The 15337-nt window shown below is 40.9% G+C and overlaps 1 protein-coding gene across 1 annotated transcript in view; it reads right to left on the minus strand.

Moving 5' to 3' along the window:
- LOC133966618 (sodium/potassium/calcium exchanger 3-like) overlaps nt 1-15337 on the minus strand; it is an 82125-nt gene that overhangs the window by 14882 nt on the left and 51906 nt on the right. Inside the window, exons 3-6 of the mRNA XM_062401604.1 lie at nt 3864-3940; nt 1340-1414; nt 1137-1221; nt 895-998 (exon numbers count right to left, since the gene is read on the minus strand). Coding sequence (XP_062257588.1) covers nt 895-998; nt 1137-1221; nt 1340-1414; nt 3864-3940 — 341 coding nt within the window. The remainder of the gene's footprint in view (nt 1-894; nt 999-1136; nt 1222-1339; nt 1415-3863; nt 3941-15337) is intronic.

The following is a 15337-nucleotide window of genomic DNA, read 5'->3' on the forward strand; positions in this document are numbered from 1 at the left end:
TTCTCTCTCTTTCTACAATCCCTCCAAGGACAGCAGGCTGTCCAGCCTCTGTTCTCCTGCATCGCTGAGGGGGAAGCCTGGCATCTTCTCTTTGCATCCAAATCTACGAGAGGACCGCAAAAGTCTAGCTTCCAGCTCATCTTCTCAAGGAAACCTCCTCTCAAATCAAGCTCTACAAACTCCTAGTAGCAACTCGATGTCCTGCAGGAGAACTTCAACCGGCAACTGAGCCCCACACCTTAACAGGACCGTGAAGGCAGAAACCTTACCACCAGCCCAGAGACTTCACAGAAATGCGAACTGCAACTTCCTTTTCCCCTTTCCAAGGATCGGAAACAAATCTGGGCTTAATAATTATACTAGGCTTAGCAAGACTGTTTATTTGATTCTGTGTGACGTTTATATATTGTGATTACAATTTGAATGAAACATTTACACAGTTGCACGCATATCTCTACACTTCCTTATCTACTCCCCCACTTCAGAAGAAAATGGGGGGGCACCCTGATTTACATAGGCACACACATTCTCACATACACATCTTTGTTTAGTTAGTAATTTGTGTTTTTATACTTTATTATATTCAGAAATGTCCTTTCATTAATGTTGCATTAGTGAATTTTGCCAACCTCTACACTGTCAAGAACTCCATAATCATAATAGTAAATATTGAGATTTCTAATTGAACTAGATCAAAATGAGACTGATCTTTATCAATAAATCTTTTCCCTTCCTTTGAAGGGTGGTGCACCGAGGTAACTTTAACCAACTAAAGTTATGATTTATTACAGTTTATTACCATCTGAGATTTTTAATGTGAACAAAGATATATGCACTGCAAAGGAAAAATCACTCAACGAATGTAACTGAAATGTAATGGGTTGTGTACCTTACCTTAGCAGTGAATATCCCACACACTCCAATAATGCAAAGAATGTTGAAGACAGCTGAGCCCACGATGGTGCCAACCCCGACATCACCTTTAGTGATGAACACTCCTGTACACCAGAGACACAATTACTGATGATCACATATTGCAGACAATCTGTTCACACTGTAAATCGTTTCTGGTTTTGAAGTTGTGAAATTGTCTGTTTGTCCAAAAATGTGTTAGTCTCTGTGTGTGTTTTTCTCACCAATGACAGAGGTGAAAAGTTCAGGAGCTGAACTGCCTGCTGCCATGAAGGTAGCTCCTGCAACATCCTCACTAAGTTGAAGACGCTAATGATAATAAGAAAGAAAGAAAGAAAGCAACCCTTCATTATAGAAATCCATAATAAACACAAATAAGAGAATTGTGTGTTAATGTAAGCTTAGTAGAATCCCAGTGGCATCTTACCTCACATAACTTCTCTAGTGAAGGGACAAAGTAGTCGTCACACACCAGGGCAAGGGCATAGAACATGTAGACTGCCTTCAGAGGCCAAATCACACACACACACACACACACACACACACACACACACACACACACACACACACACACACACACACACACACACACACACACACACACACACACACACACACACACACACACACACACACACACACACACACACACACACACACACACACACACACACACACACACACACACACACAGAGAGAGAGAGTAGTTAACAACAACTGGTTTTGTGTATCTATAGTGCACGGTGAAGTTAGAAAACCTTGCATTGTTTATCTGCAGTAAAAGCTTTTTGGGACACTTTGTTCATAAAATGAAACTGATTTTATTTTAGTACTCTCCATATTTTTCTCGTGTTTATTACTTTTACTTGTTAGACAAATTACAAAAGCAGAGGTGATTATATGAATTGCTGTTGCCATGATTGAAGTCAGCATCCGCACTTCTGTTGTGGCAGCCCAATATGGGGACATAAAGTATAATCTAAATATTAAAAATCTGATTGCCATTTTGACTCACGTTTTGACCCAGATGTCGAACACTGCTGTAGTTAATCCAGGGATGTGGAAGGCACACTGCCCACCCAAACTGACTGCTACAGAGCGCTGATAAAATGTTTATTGATGCTTTATTAATATTGAATGTATTATTGAATTGAATGTACAAATTAAACCAAAATTAGAGACATTGCACTTCCTCGGGCCATTATGAAAATAAGAAATGTAAGCCAAAGAAAGATAGAAATTTGTGGAATCAGTAGGTAAGATAAAGTGTCCAACCTATATTTGTATATTTTCTACATTTAAAAATAACATGTTTGAGAATGAGACAGATATATATCAAATTATTGCTTCACAGTCACTTTGGAAATGTTCTTTCTTTACTGTGTATATGTTGACATGGAAATCAAGTTTACAGGTGAACAGATCAGACATTCACAGGTGAAGATATAACCTCTACTTGTAATCTAGAGTAGTTTTGGTATTTTACTTTTCACATCAAACATAAATGCCTGCTCAACATTTGCTAAACACTTTCACTATCACTCATAATTTACCGTCAGTGAAACATGAAACTTCCTGCACAGATGTTTCACATTATTAGCCCTAGAGCATCTCAAAGGACATCATCAACCACCGTCCTGGTTGGTTATATAAAAAAAAAATATGTATCTCTAAAAATCAGACCAGCAGAGTGGGAAGTATGATATGACTCTGTTGTTGTTTTAACAAAATCCTTGTTGTGTAATCAAAGATGGTGCTGATAAACCTTTCATCAACAAAGTTGGCCATTGTTACAATTACTGGCTATTATTTGACCATTTTCTTTAGCTCACAATGCAAACTGTACATATGCAGCAGTTTACAACTTGTGTTGAGTGGTGGTGCATAAAAGGATCTGAGGAAACCAGGGTGGTACAGTGCAAACCGTCACTGACCTCAGCCTCATCCTCTTTCTCATCATCTCAATATTAGACTTTGGACATTTACATTTCATTTCTTTATTATGTTTAATTAGCAATAAATTACTATTAGGTAACCTAACAACCTTATTGTATTTATTTTTCTGGATGCCAGGCTGCGAGTCTGAAACACTGCCCAGCACATCACATTGTGGTGAAACAATATGACATTTAAGGGGTTAGAGGACAAACCTATTCTCTTCATGTTTAGCCACTACAGTGACTGAGGACCTGTATTCATTGCTACATCATATTTGTGTGAGTATCATGTGCACTGAGTAGCTGCAATATAACAAGTATTACAGACACATCTTAGCATTTTTAACATTGGTTGCACTGGTGCACCGAACCATTTAAAGTAGGTGCACAAGCACATCATTTAGTTGCAGCAAGCATTTGACTGTGCTTTTTTGGAATCCAAAAAAACACCTATTAAATATTTTCTCGACAGCCATATCATTTGTAATTTCTTAATTACGGCTGGGTGATTTCCTAAATTGATTCTATTCCGATTCACAAGTTCTTGATTCGATTTAATATTGTATAGGTTCAGGATATTTCATTGTGCAATACTAATTTAGCTTGGATATGTGCAAGGAAACCTTTAATTTGGTGCATTATTACAAATATTAGGGTAGGCCTCTCTCGATAACGCATTTTGTTGGACGTTATATTGTCCTAGGAAATATTGTGACGAATGATTACATTTGTCATCCTTTTGAAACCATTTTATACCACTGATAATGCAATTGCATTATTATGCAAGCAGGCTACACCCTTTCAAAGAGCAACTAACTCTTACTCTTAAGTATAATCAGTCTGAGATTTCAATAAGATAAAAAATATTATACAGAGGAGAGGAGAGAGAGACTAGTTAAATGTTAAAGGCGCAAATTAATCTTTACAAATTAAGATACCAAGGGCTTCTTTGGAAATAGCGATATTATATAATATTAACAAGTTTTTATAGAAACTGATCCTGTTGACACTCACACAGAGGACATGCAGGCCAACTGCTCCTTCAGCTCGCTCCTGGAAGGTGAAGTAATCCCTTGGGAACTCGTGGATTGCTAAAGAGAAACAAAGAGAAGAATGCTGTTGCAGTGAAAGGAGATAAAATATTAAATATTAAATATCATCTCCAGGTGAGGGAATATACGCTAAGGATTGAATCGTCAATTGACCAAAGAAGTCTAAAAAATACAATGAAGGTGGCAAGCAAAGTAAAGACAAGTAAAGCAAACTCGACACAGTAGCAGTCAATTTGAAGATACAGCCATATAGTGACCAACAGTGCCATAAAATATTTCTTTTAGCAAAATGAATCACAAATCAAGCGACAAAAAACAGCACGGGACAAATATTCTGGGAAGACTTTTTGGTTTTGTAGGTTGTGAAATCATTAGCTGTTTTTCAATCAGAGGCCCAACCGAAATGAGGCCGTCTGGTCTTCCTATTGTGTCCCTAGCTTCTGCCACCCTTACAGTTGTTGCCTTGCAACAAAGCTACCGGTGAAAACGTTCTTTGGTTGTTAAAAAACATTGACGCCTGATCTTACACCTGATCTAATGTTTGTGCAAGGTAAACTTTCCAGTCAGCACCCGAAGAGTTTAAATGGTAATAGAGGGAACCATCTGAGCATCCGTAGGTGTGTTGGTCTTGAAATTAGGTCTGATCAGATGGTTTGAAGTCATTGATGCAGGATTTCCCAGATATTTTCGTAAATTCCGGAAATAGCTCGCAAAATTTACTCGATCAAATAAAGTGGACATTCAGACTAAAGGTTGTGTTTCCTCTCTACCTATGCTGGTGTGCGAGGGAAGATACAAGTGAAGGAAATGTTGATAACATTAAGCAAGACGGATGTTGCTGCTTACAAACTCAGGCCTTAAATTCACTTCTTTACACCCAAGGAAACAGCTGGGAATCACTGAAGACAGCAGTTTACCCTGGCCTTTGACCTTGCTTGTCATTTTCAGCATGACAAGCTGTCAAATGATGAGAACATCATCAGTCGGGGCTGTTCAGAACTAAAAAACATCATGTTTTTAAACCTGCACAAACAGGCAAACAGATTTTGAACAACTCAAGTATAAAAAACAAAGGAGGATTCACAGCCACAGTCCAGTGCTGCATACATTACGTTTAGAGTGCAGCAGAGTGACATAACACTTTGATACCACTCCGTCCTTGATCCAACAGAGGTGACACTGTGATCTATCATTGTCTGACAGCAGTGACAAATCACAACATGCCAAAATATGCCACAAATTCATTCATAGCTGTCATGTGTTTCCTGTTGCATATGAGTCTGCTCATGAGTGGCCAGGTTAAAAATAGCCTCAGCCCAGTGTGACTGTGTGTGAGTTTGGGCTTTGCTCGGCTTGATCTGTACATGTGCTGTCTGTGCAGTAAGGATGTGTGTTTGTGTACTTGCCCGCTGTATGTTTATTTGCTGTGTGTGTGAGTGTGTGTGTGTGTGTATGTGTTTGTGCAAGTGAGTGTGTATCACGAAGGCGACCCAATGTGCAGTGACATTCTCTCTCTCAACAGCCGAGAGCTTGTGAGTCAGGCGGCCTCAGCCTCAGCCTGTCCTGAGTGCCACAAACACAACATTAGCCTGTCTGCTCAAAGGAAGTGACAGCAGTACGGAGAGAGACAGAGAAGGCTGACAAGATGCCTAACTGCCACTGAACAAACGAGTCATTCTTGGACAACCAGAAAAGGAAGGTTAACTGTGAATGAAACAGGGAGACCTTTCTTTGTATTCTCTTCTTTTATGATGAAGCCCTAAGAAGTCATGAATCGGCCATGTTGACAGCTGATCATCTTAAACCATTGCAACCTCAAGAAGGAAAGGTATATTTTTTTTAATATAAATCCAAATGTCAATTTGACACCCCAAGATACAATTTTTGAATTGTTCAGGATATTAAAGGTGTTCTCCACACATTACAGATAACCATGATAACCACAACAGATCTGTTGGTATATGGTTATGTTGCTGAACTCTTGATGTTATGTGCTTTATAAGGTTGGGAACGAAAACTCGGTTCCAAATTATAACTGAAAGTACCAGGTATCTGTAAAAAAAAAAGAGGAATTTCAGAGCATACCTGGTGTATGGTCTCATTTCTAAGCGGCCCTGCTCCCCACGCTACTGCACTACCAGGCAACACCACATTCCACTACTGGCAGCTCTCCATACCTTTTGATGATGGGGCGCGAACTGCAACTACAGCTCCAGCAGCAGCTCCCCAACAGAGCAGCAAGGTCGCGGAATGTCAGCGTGTCCTGAAACACCAGTTTGACAAGAGACGGAAGGTGAGAGCACCTCCCTTCACAGTACTGGATTGGGTCTGGGTTCACCGAAACCAGTCAGACCCCAAAACTACTCTCTTTTGGTCTGCGAAAATAAAGATCACCGATCAGCTTGGGCCATATGTTGTGTATGAGCCAAACCAGTCGTGGCTGTAGTGACTGCAGCATGCACGACAGTTTGTCTATAGGCACGGCAGTTTTCGGCAGGATGCCGGAACATTTTTTTTGTGTGAACTAAATTTGCGGAGTGGCTAACTCTCTGTGGGGATCAACCAACCAGCACAAACAGTTCACTCGGCTTGCAAAAAGCAAAAAAAAATTCTACCCTTTTCTTTGGTCTCAGTATTTGCACTGGATCTAGCATGGCATAATGGAAAACTGGTATTTCATGTCAACAGATCTGAGGGGGTGTGTTTACATCGGGCATTAGAGTGTGGCCCCACATGCGTCTGGTAATCAGATCTTAGATGGTTTCTCACCTCCCTGCTGTACAAACTAAAGATGAGGGGGACATCTAAGGGCTTCTCAAGCCAGGCAGCAAACTGGGCCACCACCTCCACAGACGGCTTCATATAGACGCAGTGACCTAGAGTTGGTATCACTCACCCCTAATGATGACATTGAACATAATCTGAGCACATTTGAAAGAATGGCCACTGTCTGTTGTTTGGCCAAAAGATAATTATTCATCTTGTCCCTCTGCTCACAGGTAAGCTATGTTCTCATAGACATTTCTGAGGCAGAAAAGATTATGAAAAGGTCAAAGAAGCCATCCTTGCTAAATATGGAAATCAGTCATAACCTACAGGAGAAGATTTCGTTCAATGGACATTAATCAGGGATAAAACTCCACCTGAATTGTATGTATGTTTAACAAATTGGTCAAACCAGAGGCCTCCACAGTGAAAGATATTTTCTGAAAACAGTTTTTGAGGATGGTGGGCACAGAACTGGTGAACGTGACTCAAAGTCGGCAGAGGAAGCTGCCATCCTTGCAGAGGTTTTCCTGTCTGAACAGGGAGCAGAAGATCCACCTATGACCGTGACAGCCACTATACCAAGGCATGGTAAGTCCAATAGGGGTGAAAGGGGTAGTCAAGCGCAGGTTAGACTTTTTTCCAGTGGCAGGCAATTCTCTTATAGTAAACCACACACTTGCCTGTAGCTTTTTCTAGCTACAGGCAAGGCACAAGTTGCTACCAGTGCAACGACATAAGTCGGACTCAGTATACATGACCTGCAAATAGACAGAGTAAGTCTACCCTTTTGTGTGCAGTTCCCAGATCCCCTCACCCAGACCAAGATCCAAGACGTACTCACCCACCCCACGTCCATGACATACACATTTTATCAGTTTTAGTAAATGGACAGCATACAAAGGTTCTCTTAGAATCGGTCAGTTTCCGTCTGTTGCTGGAGGAGAGACAGGTTGAGAGACAGGGCAAGGCAGGCTGTTTGCTAGCTATATAGTTCAAACGAAGAAATCTATAAGCATCAGGGGAAGTTGCGGCCTTAGCTTTGCCAGGGAGCCTTACACACAAGGTCATGAAAGTAGGTCACTCTATCCCTTGGGCAAGCCACCTGATTCCAAAAATCCCTTAGAAGGATTGCGAGTATATTTGTTTGGCCACGCATGTATACCCAGTTAAAGGATTTTTATGCTTCATGTGAGATGTCAATTAACTTCACCTAGGGTAGTAGCCCGTGCAAAGCTTCAGGTATTACCTGTCATTGAGACCCCATTTGACAGGATAGGCATAGATGTATTGGGGTCCCTTCAGAGAAGATCCCCTATCCAAATTGCTGCAGCAAGTCTATCAGTTGTTAGGGGTTAATGGTATTAGGACCACCATATTCCACCCAGAAGGGGTTGCTGTTGCTCCCAATCAATGACAGCAAGCTGTTGGCCAAATGACAGGGGCCTTACCAAATCACCAAGTGCCAGGGTAAGGTGACCTATGAACTCTACATGCCTGACAGAGTGAAGTGTTTTCACGTGAACCTGTTATATGACCTGAGGCCTGACGGTACCTGTAAAAGAGTTACAGGTACCGTCACGGCCTGTTCAGCAGCCAGCCCAGCAGCAGCAGCTCATTCGGGCCATCTATGGGGATGAAGGGAGTAAACAGTCCTTCCCCACCAGCACTTTTGAGACCACTGTGACGGATGAGTCCAATCTCCAGTCAATTCAGCAGAGGGAGGTAAGAGCATTAGTGGATCTAGAGCTGTTCCAGGAAAAGCCTAGTTTCAAACACAAGGTACACCTGAAGGCAGATGCTGCACCCCTTCGAAGGTGCTACAGGATCCCAGAATGGTTGGGGAAGAGATTGAGCTGGGAATGTGGCAGCTAGGAATAATTGAAGCTTCAAATACTGAGTGGTTTAACCCCATTGTGTTGGTCCCAAAGAAAGATAGTTCGCTGAGGTTGTATATTGACTTCATTTACCTCAATACAGTCTCCAAGTTCGAATCCTATCCAATTCCCTGCATTTATGAGTTGCTGGACAAAGAGTGGGGAAGACTAACTTCATCACCACCCTTGACCTGAGCAAGGGGTTCTGGCAGTTGGCCCTGTCAACTGAAACCATGAGCTGACAGCATTTAAAGAACCCTATGGCATGTTTCAGTTAAAGGTGATGCCTTTTGGCTGCCAGGGGACATTACAAGGCCTCAGTTTGAGGCGGCCTACTTGGATTATGTTGTCATCTTTAGCCACATATGAGAGGAAGATGTGGTTCACCTTTGACAAGTCCTTCACCTAATTAAGACCGCTGGGCTCACCATCAATCCGGGAATCTTTCTCAAATATTGACGTAAATTGTTTGCATCTTGTATAACAAATTTTTATGTAGGTCCATCATTCTCTCTGCTTCTCACCACACTTTATAGACTGCTTTAAAATCCACTCTAAGAGCTGTATAACAGCATAAGCTAAATTTGTCAGATATCAAATTCAGAGTTTGTCAGTGGAGAGGCGGTGGACTAGTGGCAAAAACTTGGACTATGGGCAGAAAAAGTCTCTGGTTCGTCTCCACGGAGAAACAACTAAAAAAGGGACCTGGATTGATCTGTCCTTCACAACCAATTAGAGAGAGAGAGAAAGAGAGAGAGAGAGAGAGAGAGAGAGAGAGAGAGAGAGAGAGAGAGATATGCAGAAAATTCCAATACAATTGAAGTAACTGGTGACCAATTTTTCAGACGTAATAAAATAACTGAAAAAACATTAAACGCCTCGATACCGCTCCTGTGGTGTCATCCAAGTGTCAATAAGACCCAACATTCAAATTCAACTCGAAGCGGCGTCACTTACACCACGTTTTTAGCCTTAAACTCAGATACGGCATGTAGCGATGGTAATGCGCACACTTGGGCTTGGGTGCTGTGTGTGTGGTGTTTCCGGTGTGTGTGCGATTGACACGGGGCTCTGAGGAGGATATCAGAGGACATCTTGCTAAAACATGGTGTGGATGACACCACTTCGAGTTGAATTTGAATGTCGGGCTTCCAGACACTTGGATGACACCACAAGAACAGTATGGCGGTATATTATTTTTATCTTATTTTCTGTTGTTTTTTTACATTAAAAGAAGTTGTAACGATTACTTCAATGGTATTGGATTTGGCTGCAACACTGTTTACCCCTGAAACTCCAAAGGCGTTTTGATGACTCAAACACTTCACCCAACCCTACATTGATGTAGTGATGACTAGATAATGAGTGGATTTTCATTTTTCTGAGAACTATCGCTTTAAGCCAATTCCACAGCCCAAAAAGACCACAGCTACTATTGCGAAGTCTACTTCTTTTGCATCTAGGAGGACTCTGTGTTTTCAATTCACAGATTAAAGGCTCACTGGAACTGGCCAAGCAGGCATGGGCACAGGCCAACTCTATTTCGATCAGAGATGTGTGCGATTGGGTGTGTGTCTCTGTTTGTGTGTTTCCATATATTTGTGTGTGTCTCTTGTGTGTTTGCCATCTACACACAGCTGTCCTTTCTGTTTTCTTTCACTTCAACTTGACAAAGACCATTACTGAGGGAAGAACAGGCAACATACTGTGAAATATCTTCCATTCAAACATACATATTCAATTCAATTCAGTTGTACTTGTATTGTTTTTACAGTATGTCATGCCAAATTATGTCATGCTCTTGAAGCACCTCCACTGGCACAGCTGAGGCCACTCTGGAATCAGGGTGTGGCCAATAAAACCCGGAGCAGAGCGTTAGCTGTTGCCACTGGGCCAAGCGGCAGTTCAGAAAAGCTTTGTGCAGAAGTACTGTGTGTAGTATTGGTGTTCAGGCGTGTTGTGGTTTATCTTCTAATTGGGATTGTAATTACATATGGATGACGTGTCTCCACTTCATCCCACTGAACAAAATTTAAGGCTTAATATCTTGATCTAGATATGGGTGATAAAGCCAGAGTCTGCACTGTAAAATGACACAAGCTGTGAAGGTCTCGCTAGACAGGCGCTAGCTCTCCAACCAGCATGAACTCCACGGTGGTTATTTTCATGAACTTTAATGAGTTGGTGAAACTGTAAAAACAATACAGATAAAACGGATTACAATACGGCTCAAAGAGCTACTTCAATAGCAACACACGGCGGCTCTCAGAGCTACTTCAGTAGCATTACACGGAGGCTTGTTTAAGACACGGCGCTACCCGCTAGCTTAGAATAGCCGCTCGGCAGAACTGCCGTTGTAAACATAAAACTGTGTGGCAAAATAACTCTCTGGTTGTAAGGACGTAATTCGACAACAATACTTACAGACGATGCGTTAGCCCGCAGAAGAATGACACAACTTAGTTGAAGAGCTGATGTCTATAAATAGCTGACGTCTAAATAGCTGACGTCTATAAATAGTATGTGACGCAGATAAATTAACTTCGGATTACTTCCGGGCGAATCACACCTTGACCCCTGGGAATATTGTATGCCTGAACTTCCCCAAGGGGGCACTGTTGCAAAGGTAAATATTAAATATTTTGGGGACAGAACACAAGCCATATTTGGACATTTTAAACATCTATACAATGTATCTTAGCACAGGCTCAGGAACAAACAATTGGTGCCGAACAGTTGGGGGGAGATCGGTGGCCATTAGGAATTTGAAGGGGACAAGGTAGAAGTTTTGGTCCATGCAAGACCCCTTCCTTCAGGCATACAACAAGGCTGTCAGCAGGCTGAGTGGGGATGCTGCTGACGGGGTGGATCAACCAATTCTTCGGCAAACAATGACATGGCAAGTATCTAATTTAACACAATTTATCTAGCTTCGACTTCATTTTACTTGTTTTTCCTCTAGCGGATGTCTTGCTTAACATCCATGCAAAGGTAAAGGACGGACAGAAGTATAAAGGCACTGATGTTCGGAACAAACCATGAGTGTAGGTTGAACCACAGCCTCTGAGGATGCATTCATTATCTGGTCTGGAATAAATGTAGCCACTGCAATATGTTGATGTGTAGATTACATTTATAATCTAGGAAGTTTAATTTTTCTTCTAGTTTAGGTTGTACGTCAGGGTGCCACCCCTGTCCCTGCCAGAAGAGCTCATGGATGCGAAATGTATTTATGTTTGTCCTCTTTCACAATGGATAAAAGCTTCTGCTCAATGCTTGATATGTTAATGTATAAAGGCTTTCTTCTCGTGTTTAAAACAATCTGTCATATATAAGCATGCACCGGATTTGGGATTAAACAGACCCTTATGGTGGCTGACTTTAATGCTGCAATAATGCCAACCTCTCATACTGCCCTAATCTTGATACATATTCTGTGAAAAGAGTGGATGTCAAACAGTGAGTGAAAAAAAGCATTGCATAATGTTTCATTTCAAATAAGGGAAAAATTTATAATATTTTTTTTATTAAAGCCGTTTCACGACAGTTACTATCTAGGCTAGCTAGTACTGGGTTAGAAGCATTCTGTTGAAAGGGTTTATACAAAAAAAGGATGAGAATAACAGGAAGGAAATTGGGATGTTCTTAGTGTGTGAATATGAGCATTGGAGTCGTTAGTATTCTCGGCTGTTGGGCCAAAACAAAATCTAGTTTATAGCTTTAAACTGCTTTTTAATTTCAAAATTAATGAAAGACTCAAAGATGCAAGATTATGTCCAATTCCTTTCCTTCTTTTCATGCTTTCTCTTTGTGTCAAATTTAATAGCAGCCCCTCTCCATCCAAAAGAGATATTACTATGTCTTTACTCAAGTAACTGCGGCCTCAGGTCATATAACACAAGAGCTATGTTAAAGGGCACATATTATGCCCATTTTACCACAGTTGATATGGTTCCTTGGGGTCTTAATGAAATAAATGACATGCCAGATACCCAAATTAACGTGTAGAAGCACTACAAAAGTGGAATTTTCATAATATGTCACCTTAATGTTAAATGAAGCAATGAAGCAATGAAGACCATGTAGTATTAGGATGAAATCTTTTACTGCCAAACTGTTATTTTCTATGGATGGACAAAAAACATGAACAAGTTTGTGACAAATGGTGGTTGCTTCCCTACCACAGCATAACCTTTCTCTATTCAATCCTAAATCTATATCTGCCATGTAACCAGTCACTAAAATCCTTGAGTTCAAATATTTCAACTCCAGCAGGTCAAACAAATTACCCACATTTTCCCATTCTAAAGCAATATCCAAAAAACAATTGCAAAATGCAGACACTGTAAGTACAACATTGTCATTGATAGACTCAGTTTACTGAGCAAGATGAAAGTGTGTCCATACAGAGAAATTAACCTTAATAACAACCCACTGGTGTCATGCACGTCTGGTCTAACTGAAGTTAGGTGGAGCTATGCTGGGAATGAAGTGAGGTCACAAAACATCATGAACCAATAAGAAGGATGAAGCTGTAACTGCTCTAACAGGTGCAACAAAATTAACTGTCGAGGCAGAGACATGACAAACGTGCACAGGAAAATTAAGATGTTTCATGAATTCATCTGTGTAGGTGTAAAAACCATAAAATCTCCTCATCAAATCTTCCAAAGGTCATCCGTCCTGTTGAGATCTGTGAACAAAGCTCATTTAGATCAAATGCCTAAGTCTCTTAATCAATCATAGACTTGTTTTTGGTGCAAAATGTAATAAAAAGTAACAGTTTAATTTCACATTATATTTATAATTGTAGATGAGCAGGGTTTTAAAAGAGAACGATTATCTTTCTAATCTGCACATTTATGTTGCTGAAAAAAAAACACAAAGATTGCAAAACATAACGCTCAAAAAACACAAATCAAAAATGAAATGTTAAAACAAATTAATGATGACATTTTGTTCATTACTGAGAATAAAACAAATGAGGCGACACTCATTCACGCACACACACATTTTCTACTAGCACTATCGTGAGGACACTCATTGTCATACATTCCCTAGCCCATTACTCTAACCTTAACCATCCAAACTAAATGTCTAACAGTTACCCAAACCCAAATCTAGAAAAACCATTACCCTAAAACCAAGTCTTAACCCTCAAACAGTCCTTTGAAAAATTGAGGACCAGTCAATATGCCCTCACACTGTAGGGTCTATGCTTAAAATGTTCCTCACAAAGATATAAGTGCAGGGACACACACACACACACACACACACACACACACACACACACACAGAATGTCAAATCTCTGAGCTGTGTGGAATCAATGTGGATTGACCCAGCGGAGACGGATTGCTTGTCACTCCAGGGACAGAGCAACAGCAGTTGCCTCTTCCCCCCCAAACACTTACGTAATACCACAAGCATTACATAAGAGCTCTGTGGCTCCAATACAGTGTCACAGTAAGAGAGAGAATCCTCCAAATCCAATACATCATTAAAGGGATGTGAGGAGGTTGCTGTACTTTAAGTGCAGCAGAAAAGACACTGCTTTATGGAGATGACAGATGGCTTTTCCTGCATCTATGACAAAGCATGCTGAGCTTCTGTTGTGATAAAGCTGCACATATGAACACACATGAGCTGTGTCTCAACTCCGGGGCTGCATCCTTTGAAAGACGCAGTCTACTCAGCACACCATGACTGCCTCCTTCGCGGGGCTTCCTAGACCAGGACGGTAGATCTGAAATGAGACGGTCTGGATTACCGTGTTTGGCGTCACCAGCTTGTCTCGGTCTTATTGCTGTTGAGTAGCAACAGACGTAAAGTTGGACAAGAAGACAAACCCTAACCCTAACCCTAACCCTAACCCTAACCCTTTAATCCCCCTTGGTTCTTACACCTGATTACGTTAGCTATTCTTTTGAGTTATAGCCTCATACTCAAGTATTGGATATCTCATCGCTTGCCAGAACCATTACTTCTTTGTAAGGATACCGGGAGGGATCCAACTGTTGCAGCCTTTCGTTGGTTGGACTGCATTTGTAGGCCACAGTTGAAGGAGTTGGCTATCATTAGAAATGATAGCCTAGTCATTCGACTGTGACAAAATCGGTCTTCAGATGGAGCCTCTGAAGGAAGCGGCCCTTGAACTTAGACACAGCCATGCAATGTGTACAGGAACAATATTGTCAGATACAAAAAAAAACACTTCTATCACTTAAAAACCTTGTATGTATAACCTACCTTAAAGCCTTAAATTTAGCTGGGATAACCTAGTATTCTTGAGATTATTTAATTGTTTTTAATATGAGGCAAAAGGTTGATGGATTTTATAAAACACCAATGAAATAATTATTTGTAGTATATCCATTATTAAACATTAACTATATGTGAAGAATTTTCCGCTATAGTAACTAATCCTGGCCGAATCTTTTTTTTTATTATATTGGTTGAGGAATTTTAGAACATTTAAGCTACAAACAGTTCACATAAGAAAGCATGCAGCCACAAACGCACGCACACACGCATGCACACGCACCCACACACATGGCAGCATGTGGTTGCATTTATTTTTCACAGTGTTTACAAGTTAGTGGGTGGTATTACCTAACAAGTCGGACATTCGTCAGCAGGACAAAACAGTGAGAAAATGATAGGGAAACCAGGGGGAAGCACAAAGAGAGGTCGACTCTATTTACTTCTTTTCCTGTAAATCGCCCACTAGCATCAGTGTTTGCTAAGTGCAAATAGATATGTCTTTATAAAGGTTCTTACTCTGATTAAGAGCAG

The sequence above is a fragment of the Platichthys flesus genome, chromosome 12 (assembly GCF_949316205.1).
Source record: "Platichthys flesus chromosome 12, fPlaFle2.1, whole genome shotgun sequence".
Taxonomy (NCBI): Eukaryota; Metazoa; Chordata; class Actinopteri; order Pleuronectiformes; family Pleuronectidae; genus Platichthys; species Platichthys flesus.